Source organism: Aulonocara stuartgranti (assembly GCF_965226115.1).
Source record: "Aulonocara stuartgranti genome assembly, chromosome: 17".
NCBI classification, from domain to species: domain Eukaryota; kingdom Metazoa; phylum Chordata; class Actinopteri; order Cichliformes; family Cichlidae; genus Aulonocara; species Aulonocara stuartgranti.
In genome coordinates, this window is record NC_138953.1 from 9,986,557 (window position 1) to 10,001,472 (window position 14,916).

A 14,916-nucleotide genomic window follows, 5' to 3' on the forward strand; every position below is an offset into this window, starting at 1 on the left:
TGACCTTCTTAATCTATATATCCCTACAAGGGCACTCAGATCCTCTAATCAGGGGCTTCTAATGCAACCAATGTCTCGATTAAAGACGAAGGGGGATCGGGCCTTTGCTTTCGCTGCACCAAAACTCTGGAACAGCCTACCGGTTGATGTCCGTGTGTCGGAAACTATCCAATCTTTTAAATCTCGGTTAAAAACCCATCTATTTAAGCTCGCTTTTCAAACTACTTAGCTTAATTTTCCCTGATTCATGCCTGTTCTTATATTATTATTTTATAATTTTATTCTTTGTTAACTGTTTTCTCCTGTTGTAAATTGCAAGTATGGTTCGTTTGTGAAGCACTTTGTTGTACTTGTGACTTTTAAATGTGCTATAGAAATAAAATTGAAATTGAAATTAATTCAGCGACACTGGAGGGTTTTCCAGCATGAATGGGCTGTTTAATGTCACAAAGCATATCAATCATACTAAACTTGGACTAAGCCAAAACATTCTTATTTTTTTTAAATTGCTGGACTTGCTGTTGTGTTTCAGATCATTATCCAGCTGCTTAACCCAAGTGAGCCTGAGGCCCAGGGCACATACTCATGGTAGGAGATTCTCCTTCAAGATTTTCTGGTAGAGAGCAGAATTGCAGCAAGTCATCCAGACCCTGAAGAAGCAAAGCAACCCCAGACCATCACACTACCACCAACGTATTTTTCGAGCCAGCTGTAACGGGACTCAGACCTTCTAAAAGGTTCAGCTTTTGTCTCATCAGTCCACAGAATGTTTTCCTATAGGTCTTGATGTCTTCTGGCAAATGTGAGATCAACCTTTGTGTTCTGTTTGTTCAGCAGTGATTTTAGTCTTCGGCTTTTGTCCAGCCTTTTTTTTATAGTTTAATCATGAACTCTGACCTTAATTGAGGCAAGTGACAACTGCATCTCTTTAGATGTTGTTCTGGGTATGCTGTTGATGTTGTAATTTTGGTAAGCTGGCCACTCCTGGAAAGATTCACTACTGTTCACCACTTGAGTAACAAAGTCTTAGCAATGGTCTGTAATCCTTTAAATGTCAGTGACTTTGATTCTTAAATGCTCTTGAATGACTTTAGATAGTGGTGTGATGTGTTGCATTTTCTGAGATTTTTTAAGCATATGTCAGAGGTTCTATTTGAGTGATTTCTTAATTCAATGGGCCTGGGTCATCTTTGTCCAATATTAAAATTTGTTTGGTGATCTGAAACATTACAGTGCAATAAATGTAGAAGGAAAAAAAACCATGAAGGGGGCAAATACTTTTCCACAACACTGCATCTAATTGATTATATCTGCACCTGATCTAATTTCTGTAACACAGTGCTCATCACTGTAGATAACATGCAGACATGTATTGGATTACAACTATAAAAAAAAAGAAGAAGAAGAAGAAGAAAAGGACTTCAACGACTTGCAGGTTTGATATTTGAAATGCTTTACTGACTCAACTGACTTTGTTTTATTACAGGAGACAATTAGTCAGAATACAGCTGGAAGTTCTGCACTAAGTATAGTCTTAAGGATTGTTTGGACAGAGGTTTAACAAGCCACAGAAAGAATGTACAACATGGCACACAGCAGTAAATATAAGGCAGTCAACTTCTTTGACAGCAAAAAGAACGTCACAGAACAGATCATCAAGCTTACAGAGCAAAGTTATGCAACAGCTTGTCAAAATGTTCACTATTCTCTAAAGGCGATGCTTCTGAAGATAATGTAATAATATGGACTGAATCTGATATTCTCATGCTTAGATATGACATGTACTGTTTGCCAGTTTAAAAATATGAATTTACTGTAGCATTATTTTAAAGTGTTAAACCTGTTTGAACCCATCAAGGTGAACATTTCAGGACATTTTGACAAACAGTTACTAGGAAATTATTATAGGACTCCAGTCTGACATAGGGAATAACAACCTTTCAAAGTAAAACGGCTCATTTTCTGCAAAAAGACAAACTTAAAAAAAAAAAAAAAAAATAGCTGGTGACATTCAATGAGCAACAGATTTGGCCATAGATCAGGAGTATTGATGCAGTCCAGAGAGTAGTTTCATGGTACTAATATTACTTTCACCTTTTTTCCGAACACCTGTATGGATATCATACCCTCTTGTTATTTTTTTGGTTTCACTCCTTTTTCCTTCTCAAACTGAGCAATCTGGTTAAAAATATCCAACAGGTTTGCAGGGAGGTCCTTTTTGGCCCCCATGCTGCACTGCTCATTTTGATTTCCAGCACTTCCTTTTTTACTGTGTCCTTGATCTGGAATGGTACCTTCTTCCATTCGACTTTCCTTCTCTCTTTTCACCTGATCTGCTCCGTGAACTTCCAGCCTGCCTCTATTCTCTTCAAAGAGGTTCCTGGATGATGAGTCATTCCTGTTCTCTGGGTGTTTGGAAGTGGAATTTCCAGAATGCTCAGGTCGGTAACTAGATTTACGACCCGAATACTCCAACTCTCCTGACGAGCAGGATAATTTCCGCTTGGAATTTTCATCTAAACTACTTCTCCTTTTGGAGTCACTGCTTCTTCTGTCTTTCTTCCTGTCACCATCCCTACTTCTATTCCTCCTTTCTCTACTCCTGCTCCTAATCTTCTCTCTATCTGGGCTTCTGCTCAGGCTGCTCTTTGTTTTCTTCGTCCTGCTCTCCTCCCTGTCCCTTCCCTTTCTTTCTCTCTGTGAGGAGTCAGACTCTTCCTCTTCTGAAGCTGCTGACAGCAAGTACAGCTTGAAACTCTTTCTATCATCTGCATCCTTCCCTTCTACCTGCTCCTCGTCCCTCAATCCAAACCCCAGGCCTCCCACCTGGTTGAGAAAAGTAGCTGAGGTATTGGAAGGTGCGGGATACCACTCCACCTCGTCATCCTCCTCTTTCTCATTCCTATCTTTCTTACCCTCGTTGCTTCTCCTGCTCTCCTTTGAGGAGATCCTGCGATGGCGCTTGCTTCCACGCTCTGATTTCCTCCTTTTCTTTTTCTTCTTTTTAGACTGCCTGCGAGAGGACGATGATGATGTGGAGGAGGAGGATGTCCTTGAAGAAGTGGAGGATGAGGAGGAGGATGATCTCTTCCGTTTTTTCTTCATCCTGAAAAATAGAAGACATGTACTGATAATATTTTTCTGCTAAAACAGACAGGGTATTATGAGGCTGTCCTTAACAGAAGTGGCTTTTCTTTTAGCTTTAAGTAAATAAATCAATCGGTCAGCTTACCTCTTCTCCTCTTTTAAGATCTTACGTAATTTTTCAGCACTGCTCTGGCCACTCTTAGTTTTGACCTGTTCCTTAGCCAGTGCTTCCTCTCGCAGGCGAATCGATTTCTTTAGTCGCCGGGTGAGGCGAGGCAAGACGAGACATGACAATGGCAGGCAGCCAAAAGTCCACAGAAACATATTCAAAGACATACACGCCATGACCCAAAACCACACAAAAATCCCGAAACAACAATCATTCATTCATTCATTTATTCAGCCATTTGCATCAGAGCAAGTATGTATGGAGAGGGAAAGAAAAAAAATCAAGAGGTTTGTAGAGCATACATAACCGTCACAAACCAAACAGATCGCAGGAAGAGAAATGTGTGATGAGTTACAGATTTACCATAGAGAATGATGTGGTATGATCCCAGAGTGGGGGTAGATTTAAATTTTTTTTTAGATTGATGGAAGGACAGAGGTGCAAGCAGAGATGTGCAAAGAAACGGTATTAGTCCCAGAATTATGTGGAGAAGGTTTCAACATTACCGTATTTGAACCCGGGACACGGAACACAAGTATCCAGGAGAAGAGGAGTCATTGTTGCCATTGTGCAGATTATTCCCCCCCCCCACGAGGCAGGTGACAAGACCGCAGCAGTCAGAAGGTCAGAGGGCAGAGGGTCAGAGTCCAAGGGTTGCGAACACACACATACACACCAAAACAGTTCATCAGTATTACAAACCACAGTGCTCGGAGCAAAGTAGAAAAGCATTTTTTCTTTTTTAAATATAGCATTTTTTTGTTTTTTTTTAAAGAAAACATTCCTACATGAATAATATGCACTTTAGAAATGTGCTCAAACTGGTTTCAACGCCATGGACAGCAGCTCATGTCTTTCTTCAGCACCCAGGCGTACCCACACACATTTACTGTTTATTGTTATACTCTTTGCTGTCTCACTCTCTCCTTCTGTGTGCGAATGTGTGTGTGAATGGGTGGATGACTTTGTATAGTGTAAAGTAGGGCTGGGCGATATGGCCTAAAATCCATATCGCGGTATAATTTGAAGCACGTGCGATAACGATATATATCGCGATATATTCTTTTCTTCTGTATACCGTATTTTCCACACTATAAGGCACACATAAAATCCTTTAATTTTCTCAAAAATCGAGAGTGTGCCTTATGTATGACCTACTGACCTCGAACCGATTTTGGCTGCAGAAATCTGTTAAAAAATGTTTTAGTACAACTTTGGTAAGCCGCACTGCTTGATGGATTGTCAAGAGCATTACGGCTACCGTAGTGAGGAGCTTTGCGGAGTAATCTGGGTCCAAAACTCCGTCCGCTTCAGGTCCCAAAGTCAAACGAACACAGAGTTAAAAACAGTCTAAACTCTTTCATCTTTAATAAAATCATCAGCGTTGCTGCTTTACCAGGTGTAACAATTAAGTTTAACATCCAGGCATCCATGAAAACAGAAGTTATTAAATTCAACGGAGTTAGAAGTTAACAGGAAGTTAGCTCGCTAGTTTCCACCTAAACATGACATACCATGTTCTGAAACTAATTCAAACGTACAGCTCTGCTACCACTTCCAACATAAATGAAGAAAGAAAACTAAACAGCAGTGGTGTTTGCAGGGTTACTGAAGTTGGACTACCTGGTATATAATGTTGTGCTACCTGATTGCTAGCGACACAGCTATGTTAGCATAACATTAGCACAGTGAAGCTGGAGGATGAACGCCAACTTTTTTTTCCGCTCGATAAAAGTTAACGTGAGGGATTCTGGTGGTCAGGGACGAATGCAATCGCATAGCAGGATGCTATACACGGGCCAAACTTCAGTCAGAACAACTGAGATTATTCATCCACAATACGAGGTTAGTTATTAATATACTGCAACAACATGGGAATAGAACAGCTGCGAGAGAATTCAACATTAATGGATCAATGTTACGGAAGTGGAGGAAGCGCAGTTTTTGGCTTTCCCCATATTTCAAAAGTGCTTCATCTCTTTGCTATGACTGTCGCCGGGTGTAATTTGCAGATGATAATGGTTGTAATGGCTGCAATGCTTTCGACCAAAACAGGCGCAGCTTGATGACGTCATCAACATGCGCTATCGCGATAGAGCGGTACAGTCAAAATCTCTATCGTTGGTCAAATTTATATCGTATTTTCTATCGTATATATCGTTTATATCGCCCACCCCTAGTGTAAAGCGCTTTGGGATCCTTAGGACCAAGTAAAGCGCTATACAAATACAGGCCATTTACCATTCTTTAGTCCCCCCCCCACCCAAACAAAAAAAAAAACAAAAGTCACACAACATGCCTCACCCTCATTTTTATCCCTAAATTTAAGGTTATTTTTACCTTTACCATCAAAGTTCATTGTCTTGCTATGCAAATTAAATGACTTGCTATGATTGTCAACAACCTGACAAGTTAGTCTTTTATAATGAGCCATTTCACTATTAAACATTTTATAAGGCAATCTATTATAAATCACCTTTATTAATGCATTTCTTACCAAAGACTTACCTTAGCCCTTTCAGTGTTGTGGCATACTACACCTTACATACAAAAGGCTTAAGTTAAAACTGCTGATAATCAAGTTAATAACTAGTAAACCTTTTTAAATTCATGTCCTATATTAAAAGTTACAGAGGTCAACACTGAACGAGTGTCAAAGGCCTGCATGTATAAAATTAACACTGTCGTGGTACAGGAGGTGTTCCTTATTTATTGAGCTGCTAAAGTTGTGCAAATGTTTAGTGTTTAATTAACAAGCCTCAGATTAATCCACTGCTTCATGTAAGACAATCTTATGATAATCTGTCAACAACAGTCTTTTCACAGCAGCCATTCTAACACAAGGACACAGGGGGAGTAACAATGATTAGGGGAAATACCTGCATATAACACAGCCTTCATTAATATTACTACAAACACCCGTTTTTACCAACTACTTCAAATTGACCTGTCAAGTTTCCACTAATGCTGTAATATTCACAGTTCTTTCTTCAGTCTTTGAATGTAATACATTTTCATAAAGTTGATGGGAGTGAAAAGCACAGCCCAACCAATAGAGGATTTTCCAGACTAATATTTGGGGATTTAAAAATCTAATATATTGGACAGTTTTTTTGTTTTTTCAGTTACATAAAACAAACAGATTTCCCTCACATTTTTCTATGTAAAGTTATTTGTGTAAAAACAACCTCAGCAATTCTTTTGCTTCCAGTTTTCACTTCTTCTCTTCCCTTGTCAGTGCGGATATAGAGGTTTTTTCACCTATTGTTCAGGATATCATTTAATACTAGCAGCTACGTGCACTGCCACAGCAAACAGAAAGGGATGTGGCTGTCAGTGGCATTCCCAGCGTAGGACAAAGCAACCAATGCAGCAGGTATACCGAGGGCTTAAAACTGACTCTTTTTTTAACTGAATTCTACTGTGATCATGTGCGTAAACACTCCAAAAGGCCTCTTTTGAGCAAGGAAAAATTCTTACTGCTATCAGAAATATCTGGATCTGTAGCTGCTTAGTCCCCAGTGGTCACCGGTTAGCTGCTAACTTTAGTGTGCCTGTTTTCTCGTGGTCAGTACACAGAGCCACACATATTTGTTAAAAAAAACATGTTAAACATATGTAAGCAGAGCACACATAAATACAGTTCTGGGAACTTGTCAACTAATTTTACAAGAAACTAATCTGTCCTCATACCATCCCTTTCTCTGTGTTGTCAGAGCAACAAGCAGCTGCTCATTTTTTCCACCTTTTTTATTAATTTTTCTGAAGTCACACAGAAATAACACCATTTTAAAATTAAACTTTGATGGGACCATTATTTCTGTATCTGCTTTAATAGTTAAGCCTAAAATACACACACTGCATACCTGACAACTTTTTTGAACCCCTCAGGCACGCGTGCATGTGTGTGTGTGTATGCATGTGTGTGTGTGTATGTTGTGTCCGCTCACCTGTATAGTGTCTGTGATCTTGTGCAGGGCTTCCTGTGCCTCAGGGTTTGAGCCATCTAAAGCTAGAGCTCTTCTGTACAATCCCTCAGCTGTTACTAGCTTTTCCTGTTCCTCAAGCCTGCAAGCACAAACAAACATCCTTTGAGTAAATGATAATGAGAGATGAGATGAGATGAGATGAGATAGCCTTGAGATGGTCTTTTGCCCACAACCAAGATGACAGACCTTGCCGACCATACATACAATACAAACATCACATTGGGGAGACAGGTCAGGCCAGGTAGCGAGGAAAAAAAACATTGAAATGTGCAACACAAAAGGATAATACAGGAATGCACAGATATCAACACACCATAACACAATAAACACAGACAAGCAACATGGGAAAGAGTTCCAGTGTGTACATCTGATCTGGGACCGCTACAATCTTTCGACTGCGCCTCCAGCTGACCCGATGTCCACATCATGGGGGAGGTAAGCGTTGGAGGTGGCGTTGGATCCGGGGTAGGGAGGGTGATGCGTCAGTGAGTGCTTATCAGTATCAGTATATGTATGTGTGCATGTCAATAGTTCAGCTGAGACAGTGTCCTTCGCCCTGCCAGGCTAAGTAAACAGTCTTCCAGTCAACCCAGGTGGCCTTGTAGGGAATGGGAAGGAACAGACTCAACACAGTCGTTATCAGGGAGTTGTGGGGTAGCCGGGTTATGATGGTAATTGAGAATTTCAAGCTGTTTTTTAACACTCCGACACTGGTCTCTCAATCTCCCGTTAATAGCTGCGAGCTTCTCCGTGATGTTATTAGCCGTCGATTCTGTGGTCTTGTCACTCTTTTTGCTCACATAGCAGATTCTGAGACCTCACGAGCGCAGCCAACTGATCCGAGGTGTAATCCAGCTCCACCCAGAGATGTTGTTCTGAGTTGATTCTTTCCTGATGTAATCCAACATACATACGCTCAAAGGTGTTATTCTGAGCATTCACTGCAGTCGTAAGCGCCTCCAAGCTCTTAACCATGCTGCCTTCAGTGAGCCCTTTCTGAGAAGTCGCACCTGTCGTTCCAATCCCAGCGGGCAGCCTTGTGGAGGTTTGAACAGCCGGTTCCGCTCTCTTAATTCTCCGATAAGCCCGGGCCAAGCCAGCTCCGATCAGCAAGAACCCTGTTATCATGGTTCTGAATAGGTAGATATCTTCAGCGTCCTCGATCGACAGTCCCGCCAGGCACACGATCCTCTGCCACCCGTCCATCGTGTATCCGGCAGGGAAAGTCCCTCCAGGGCACTCGGGTTCTCCTGAGCCTCTCGTTAAAGGGTGTCAATAGCATTCAGAGACCAGTTGATCAAATCCATAATTCTCTTTTAGGTTTTAGACACAGACTGTGAGAGAGTGTTCCAGGGAAAGTAATACAAAAAAGACACGAGACTAGACAAGGACATAAGAACTAGCAGGGAAGATAAGGGAGAGGAGAAAAAGTGCGTCCGCCTCCTCCGAGAGCCAAAGAAAAATAATACATGTTATTTACATGTTTCTCCCTTTTTCACGGGAACAAAGCAGCTGAGCTGATGCTCGCTCACCTGTTTCAGAATAGCCTGTGAACCTTTTTCTAACTTCGTCCTTCTATGCAGCTTCTATTCATAAACACTAGCAGTGCACCATAATCAGGCTGTGAAATGGTTAAACAGGGAAAAAGGAGCAGGCCAGAGAAAGCTTCGTTTCCTCCTTGGGAAAAATCAAAGTTGTTCTGTCTGTAGTTACCTTGCACATTGCTCTTCATACCTGGATTTAAAATCAATAGTATTTGCATACTGACATATCAGGCCCATTGTGCACTGTAACAAGAAAAAGGTGGTGGAGCTGGCAGCTTCTCATTAACATTCTTAAACTTCTCTCTGATCTGAGTCTTTCAACTAGTAGATCACGACTGAACTGTAAGCTCTCATTTCACATCTGCCTACTAAGTGAAGCAGTACTTACTGTTTTCCTCTCTCCACTAGTGTCTGACACAGATACTTCTTGGCGTTGCGGTGATCAGGACAGTTCTCCAGAGCTCGTTCAAAATCTGTTATTGCCTTCATGATGCTGCCTTTGTTAGCATACCTGTGTACAAAGTGAAAGAAGCACAAAAAAGACGATAAGATTGATCTCATTTTCAGGACTATGCCAGGTTTCGGTAACAAGTGTCATGTGTGTTTACCAGGTACTAAGCCAAAAGCAACTTTTCATTCCAAAGAGCTACGACAATAGTACAGGACCATGTGTGGTGTCTTAATTACTGTTCCTCATTCCATTCTGGTATGGGAAATGGTATGAGGAAACTTACCAAAGTCGTTTAAAATGTCTTGATGCATCCAATAAATAAACTATTGTAAACACTGTATATATTTCTTGTAATTTAAACCAGTTAGGTGTTTACAGGGTCATGAAAGACGAGGGAATATCTCAAACAAGGACAGAATTATACAAACAACAGTTCTCATCATTTGAACTGAAAGCAGACTCACAGAGCTCCACGTGCCACCAGTGCTTCTACATTACTAATGTCTATTTCCAAGGCTTTGTTGTATTCATTCATGGCTTCCACATGGCGACCATGTTTGAAGTGGTCCACCCCTGCACGGACACTTGAAAAACACACAAGCAAATACAAGTCAGGTTTGTATTATTGTGAAGTCTAAGCCAGGGGGAATAAGTGGTCCAAAAACAAAATGATGCAACATCCCATCCATTTTCTGTGGTCAAAGTTGATAGCTAATACATTACCACTTTAAGGCCCAGGATGCAGACTGTTTCTTCCTGATTGCAGAAGCAAAATCCTCTGCTTGGAAAAGTTTACTGTGGAGAAAAGAACCACAGACACCACACTATTTAACAGCCTTGCTAGATGTCCAAACTTCCATTATTGCATGAATCTTCTTGCAAATTTGTATGAAATTAGGGGAATTACTGTGTAATCGCACCAACTAAATGTTTACCTCTGCAGTCCTCGCATCATTGACGGTGGGTGGGTATCACTAATTCCCACCTTTTCCAGCAAGTAGTCCACTACAGAGGGGTTGTGGTATCCATGGCAACCTGTCAGTATACGCTCATATGTCTCACTGGAGTCAGTGGCTGCCTGAACACTACGACTAAGGAGAGAGCAGTCACTGCAACCACACGTTAATGCATTAATACATATTTATATCAGATTAAGCTTTTATATAAAAACTCAGGCTACATATCAGCCCGCTCATTTGTGTAAAAAAATACATCATATTCTTGAAAAAAAGCATGAATATAAAAAAGAAAAATTTAATCCCCAAACTTTACATTTTACATGAGCAGTGACTGCGAATACAGACGGTCTGCTGCAGCTACAATCAACTGAAGCTTGATATGAAACACTAGTTCAAATGCTTGTGTGACATTTCTTAATGCAATGCTATGCAACAGTATTCACTCGAACTAGCTAAGCAGGTTTGTTTTTCTTCTTTCAGCAATCTGTGTTGTGTTTCTTTACCTGTAATGAACAGGCAGCTCCTCCTTGGTAATGACACCAAGTTTGATGTGCTCCAAGCTCGGAGAAAGACAGGCCTGATGGAGCGACACTGTGATTTTCTCCTGGTAGCGATCAATATCTTTCACTCCAGCTACAGAATAAGAAAAGATCAGACCATCATTCTTTACATATCCCATTACAGTACTGCGAAGCAGCACTATGGAGTTCAAAAAGCATTTCTATGATTATAACTGCACTGCAAACCTGAAAATTAAAATAGGATAAAAGACTAAAACTTTAAGATATAGGTTGTGTTGAGACACAAAAAAGCCTCAAATGGAAAAAGATACTATCATAGGCCAATTTTCCGTGGAATGAAGGTATTAGCTAGATTAATATACTTTATGCAGGTTTTGTCTGTCTGATAAATCTATTGTTATAAAATGTTTTAAAGGCTCCTGAAAAGAACTGCAGTATATGATTCTGGACCTCAGTGTTCTGGTTGTGTTAGACACAAACCTCTGATGAAGTCCCCAATCTGGTAGTACGCCAGGGGATCATCATGGCTGCCAGTGGAGGGAATTTCTCTGACATGACACAGAGCCTGAAGGGTGAAGAAAGATGTGCCTTTATGAAACAATAGTAAAATGCAAGGTGGATGGCCGATTTAGTTCAGGTGGACAGAACAGCAAATTTAATTACACAACATTTGCACCATTTACAGTCTGACAACAGAAACTCTCCAAGCAGCTTTCTGTTGAGGAATTTTTTCACTTGTAATACCTCAGTTGAGGTGGCTTGATGACAAATATGCAGGTGGTTTTTTTTTACAACAGACATGAAGATGAAAAGCAGAACTCTTTTGGAACTGCCACTCCTGTACGTCCCGTAAAGCACAAGACTAAATAACGATTACAGCACAGATATCATCACATGGACTCATAACATGAATTTTAAGCATGACTGCATTCTTATGTAAACTCCACGCAAAGAAAGAACTGGCAGTCACTCGGGTATTCCCAGAGCTACACAGCCGGTTTTTCATCAACAACTAGCCAACAGTCCCAAATTTTCAGCTTCTACAGTGATGATTTATGACATAACTCAATGACATTCAAAAGGAACTGAACTGAACTTGTTGACCTACCGACAACTCTAAGTCCTCAATGTCTCTTTTCAGACCTCCTGCTGTGCAAAACAGAGTGAGAAAGAAGCCGTATTCTCTAATGTTGTTGATCCTCCCCACCACAATGTCTCCTCTTTCCAAATCCCGGTAAATCATGGATCGCCTCTCCTCATACGACACCTCCATGAATACCTCCATCGGTGGCATGACTGCATAGGGCTCTGAAAGAGTGAAGACAGATCTGATGCAGTGTGTCACAAAATACAGACACTTTTCTCAACATCAGATAGGGCCTATGTGCAAGTCATACTCATCTTCATTTACACGCACAAGAATGAACAACACACACCTACAGCCTCCTCCTCCTCGTGCTCCTCTCCTCGAAGACCAGCGGTTCTCCATACTGGACTGAACAGGATGTCAGCCTTCCTGGCAATGAACTGCTCCACAAGTGGGTTGCTCTGCTCTTCACACCTACTGCACAGAACAACAACAAAAGAAAGATCAGTAAGATCAGCTGGACTGAATTCACCTATGACAAACTAATTCTTGTATAATGGTGCAAAGGAAAATGAAGTAATGCAACAGAAAAAGGTTGAATTAATACACACTCCTGCTCTTTGTTCACAGACCTTCATTGAGAGTTATTGTATTACACTACTGATTTTTATTCTACAATGACAGCTGCAGTAGCTAGTCAAAAACCGATGCGTACTTTTTGCACCTCTTTTCATACAATGGTATTTTAGTTTAACTACACCATTCACAAATGATTGGGGGGAAAAACATGCGTGGAAACAACATATGCTTACATGGACAAAAGTAGTGCGCCACTGACACATTACACCTACAGGTGTTGCTCGGCCATGGAAACCCATGCCATGAAGCTCATGGTGTGCCTTTCATGTACTGATGTTAATGTCAGAGACTTGGAACCCTGCAGTAATCAGGTCAGCAGAGTGTTGGGGATTTTTTTTTTTTTTGACACAGTGTGCCTCAGCAATTGATGAGCAGCTGATCACAGAATACTCAGGAGCAGTGTGGGGCTCACAGCTCATCCAGTAAAGTCCCTGTGCCCCCTAAGCTGAATTATACTGATATACTTCAACTATAAGTTTTAGTAAGTCATACAATTTGTTATTAACAAACTTCCACAAAGTTCCACATCGCTGGTAAGTGTTACTGCACTGCATGCCCAGTTTAATTAATGGTTTCACATGAATTTAGTTCTTCTGCATCAATCACTGCACCCAGCACAACTGCAAACAGAGTGGAGGGGCTGCTGCAGGTCAGACTTTCTTGATTTGAAATGTAAAAGAGGTCATTCATCACTTTGTGCAGCTACATTTATAGCACGTATTTTTGCAATTTTATATCTGTGGCTGCATTTCTTTATTAGTGTACATTGCATGTATAGTTCTAAATATTGATAGTGTGTTTTTTATTGCAATTGCAAAGTGACTTGACTCGATGGCTGCCTGTCAAAGTTTGTTACCTGTCTAGTTCATATGGTCTGCTTCCTACCTAACCTGGGAGTGAAGACATTTTATAAACTGATTTGCTGCAGGAGTGGCATGGTCTTGCAGTACCCCACATGTGTTCAGTGAGCTCCCTATAATGACTCATTCTTTCACAAATGTCTGTAAAGTCAGACTGCATGTCTAGGTGCTTGATTTTAGACATCTCTGGCAATGGAACTGAAAATACCTAAATTCAAAAGCTGTTAGGTGTGGTGAAGTCCTTTTCTGCATATTTCTTGTGCAATTTAATTATAAGTCATTTTAAATCCAGAGAATTTTCGAGCAAAAGTTGCAAATTCCTCATTAGCGTCACCATTTCTAGGCAGATGTCAGCTTATGAACTGAAAATCTGCTGGACGAGCAATAGGAGATTTAAACAGTAAAATTATACTGGCGATAAGACTGTGATATTCACTCATCTTTGTTTTCAGAGCGTTTAATTCACAACCTATATGCAATATCATCTTTGTCTAACACTTTAAGAGAAAATAATGATGCGCTAGCATTTTGTCTGTACTTATGACTTTTGGCATTCTGCAGCTGCCTGCCGTGGTACTCATAAACTCAGACATACCTCTCATACGTGGCTTTGCAGAGGTCAGACACCACCGCTTGGAAGTCTGGATTTTCCGTTTGTTCACATTTCAGCGTATTGAACAGGGATTGTCCATGATACGTCAGACATTGCCTCAACAAGTCTCTGTCCATTCTCTGCTTTTACGGGACTGAACTCACATTATTGTACGAGTCAAAAAATACCGAAGCGGCCGAGCACTCTTTTAGCGATGCCCATGTCAGCACAATTTAGAGCTTACCTTGAGGTTGAGACAGTACTGCAATTTTTTCCAAGATTAAAAAACGCTTAATTATTTGCAAAAAAGACTGAGAAGTCCACTTTAATGTATGTAAGTTAGATAACAACCAATCTCTGTTGTTTAGCTAGCTAGCAAACCCACCAGCAAAAAGCCGCACTAACACTGTTTCCGCAGTTTGTTTGTCTTCATAAAAAGCCCCAATATTGCGGCACTGCACATACACGGACTAGGTGTTCATGCAACACAAGGAAAATTGTTGTTTTAGCTATTCAAAGTTTAGCTAATGCTGAAAAAAATTCACTAGTAAGCCAGGAGTCATGGACAAATGAGCATGCGCCGTGTGTGTCACACTGAAACAGTCGGGAGAAACAAGAACCACATGGGAACGATGGCGATAACTGCTATTTAGTTCGTGTTTATATTTACCGCTTAACGCAAATTTTATTTTGCCCCTATTTGTAATAGTCTTTGAACATTCAGCTTTCTTTTTTATGGATATTTTGATTTCTTATGCAGAATAATTCATTTGACCCCTGATTTAATGTGAGCCTTGTGTACTTCAAGCAAGAAAAGGTTGATTTTATTGCCCAATCCATTTTTTTTTAATTTCACTAACTTCTAAAGAGTTTGGTGTATACAGGGTTTTCAAAATAAATAAAGTAACTATACCCAGCATGGAAAAATTTCTGTGTTCCCCAATGACATATATAGGAACAGAGGTGTCTTAGCTGTGAATTGCTGAACAGAATGTTGGAGAATAAGAGGACCCTTGAG

General features: G+C 40.6%; 1 protein-coding gene across 2 annotated transcripts; it reads right to left on the reverse strand.

The window, feature by feature from the left end:
- Positions 1 to 1,436: 1,436 nt before the first annotated feature.
- ttc14 (tetratricopeptide repeat domain 14) lies at positions 1,437 to 14,502 on the reverse strand. 2 transcript variants are annotated; one of them, XM_082511247.1, is made up of 12 exons: positions 14,284 to 14,502; positions 12,157 to 12,284; positions 11,829 to 12,028; positions 11,201 to 11,285; positions 10,703 to 10,832; positions 10,176 to 10,331; positions 9,964 to 10,035; positions 9,705 to 9,824; positions 9,178 to 9,300; positions 7,207 to 7,324; positions 3,233 to 3,339; positions 1,437 to 3,106 (listed from the first exon to the last, which is right to left on the reverse strand). In XM_082511247.1, the coding sequence occupies exons 3-12, from the start codon at positions 12,012 to 12,014 to the stop codon at positions 2,134 to 2,136; spliced, it is 2,070 nt and encodes a 689-aa protein (XP_082367373.1). In that variant the 5' UTR covers positions 12,015 to 12,028; positions 12,157 to 12,284; positions 14,284 to 14,502; the 3' UTR covers positions 1,437 to 2,133. The 2 variants fall into 2 exon arrangements, with proteins under 2 accessions (XP_082367373.1, XP_082367372.1); XM_082511246.1 differs by having other exon boundaries at positions 13,902 to 14,502.
- Between the last annotated feature and the right edge of the window lie 414 nt (positions 14,503 to 14,916).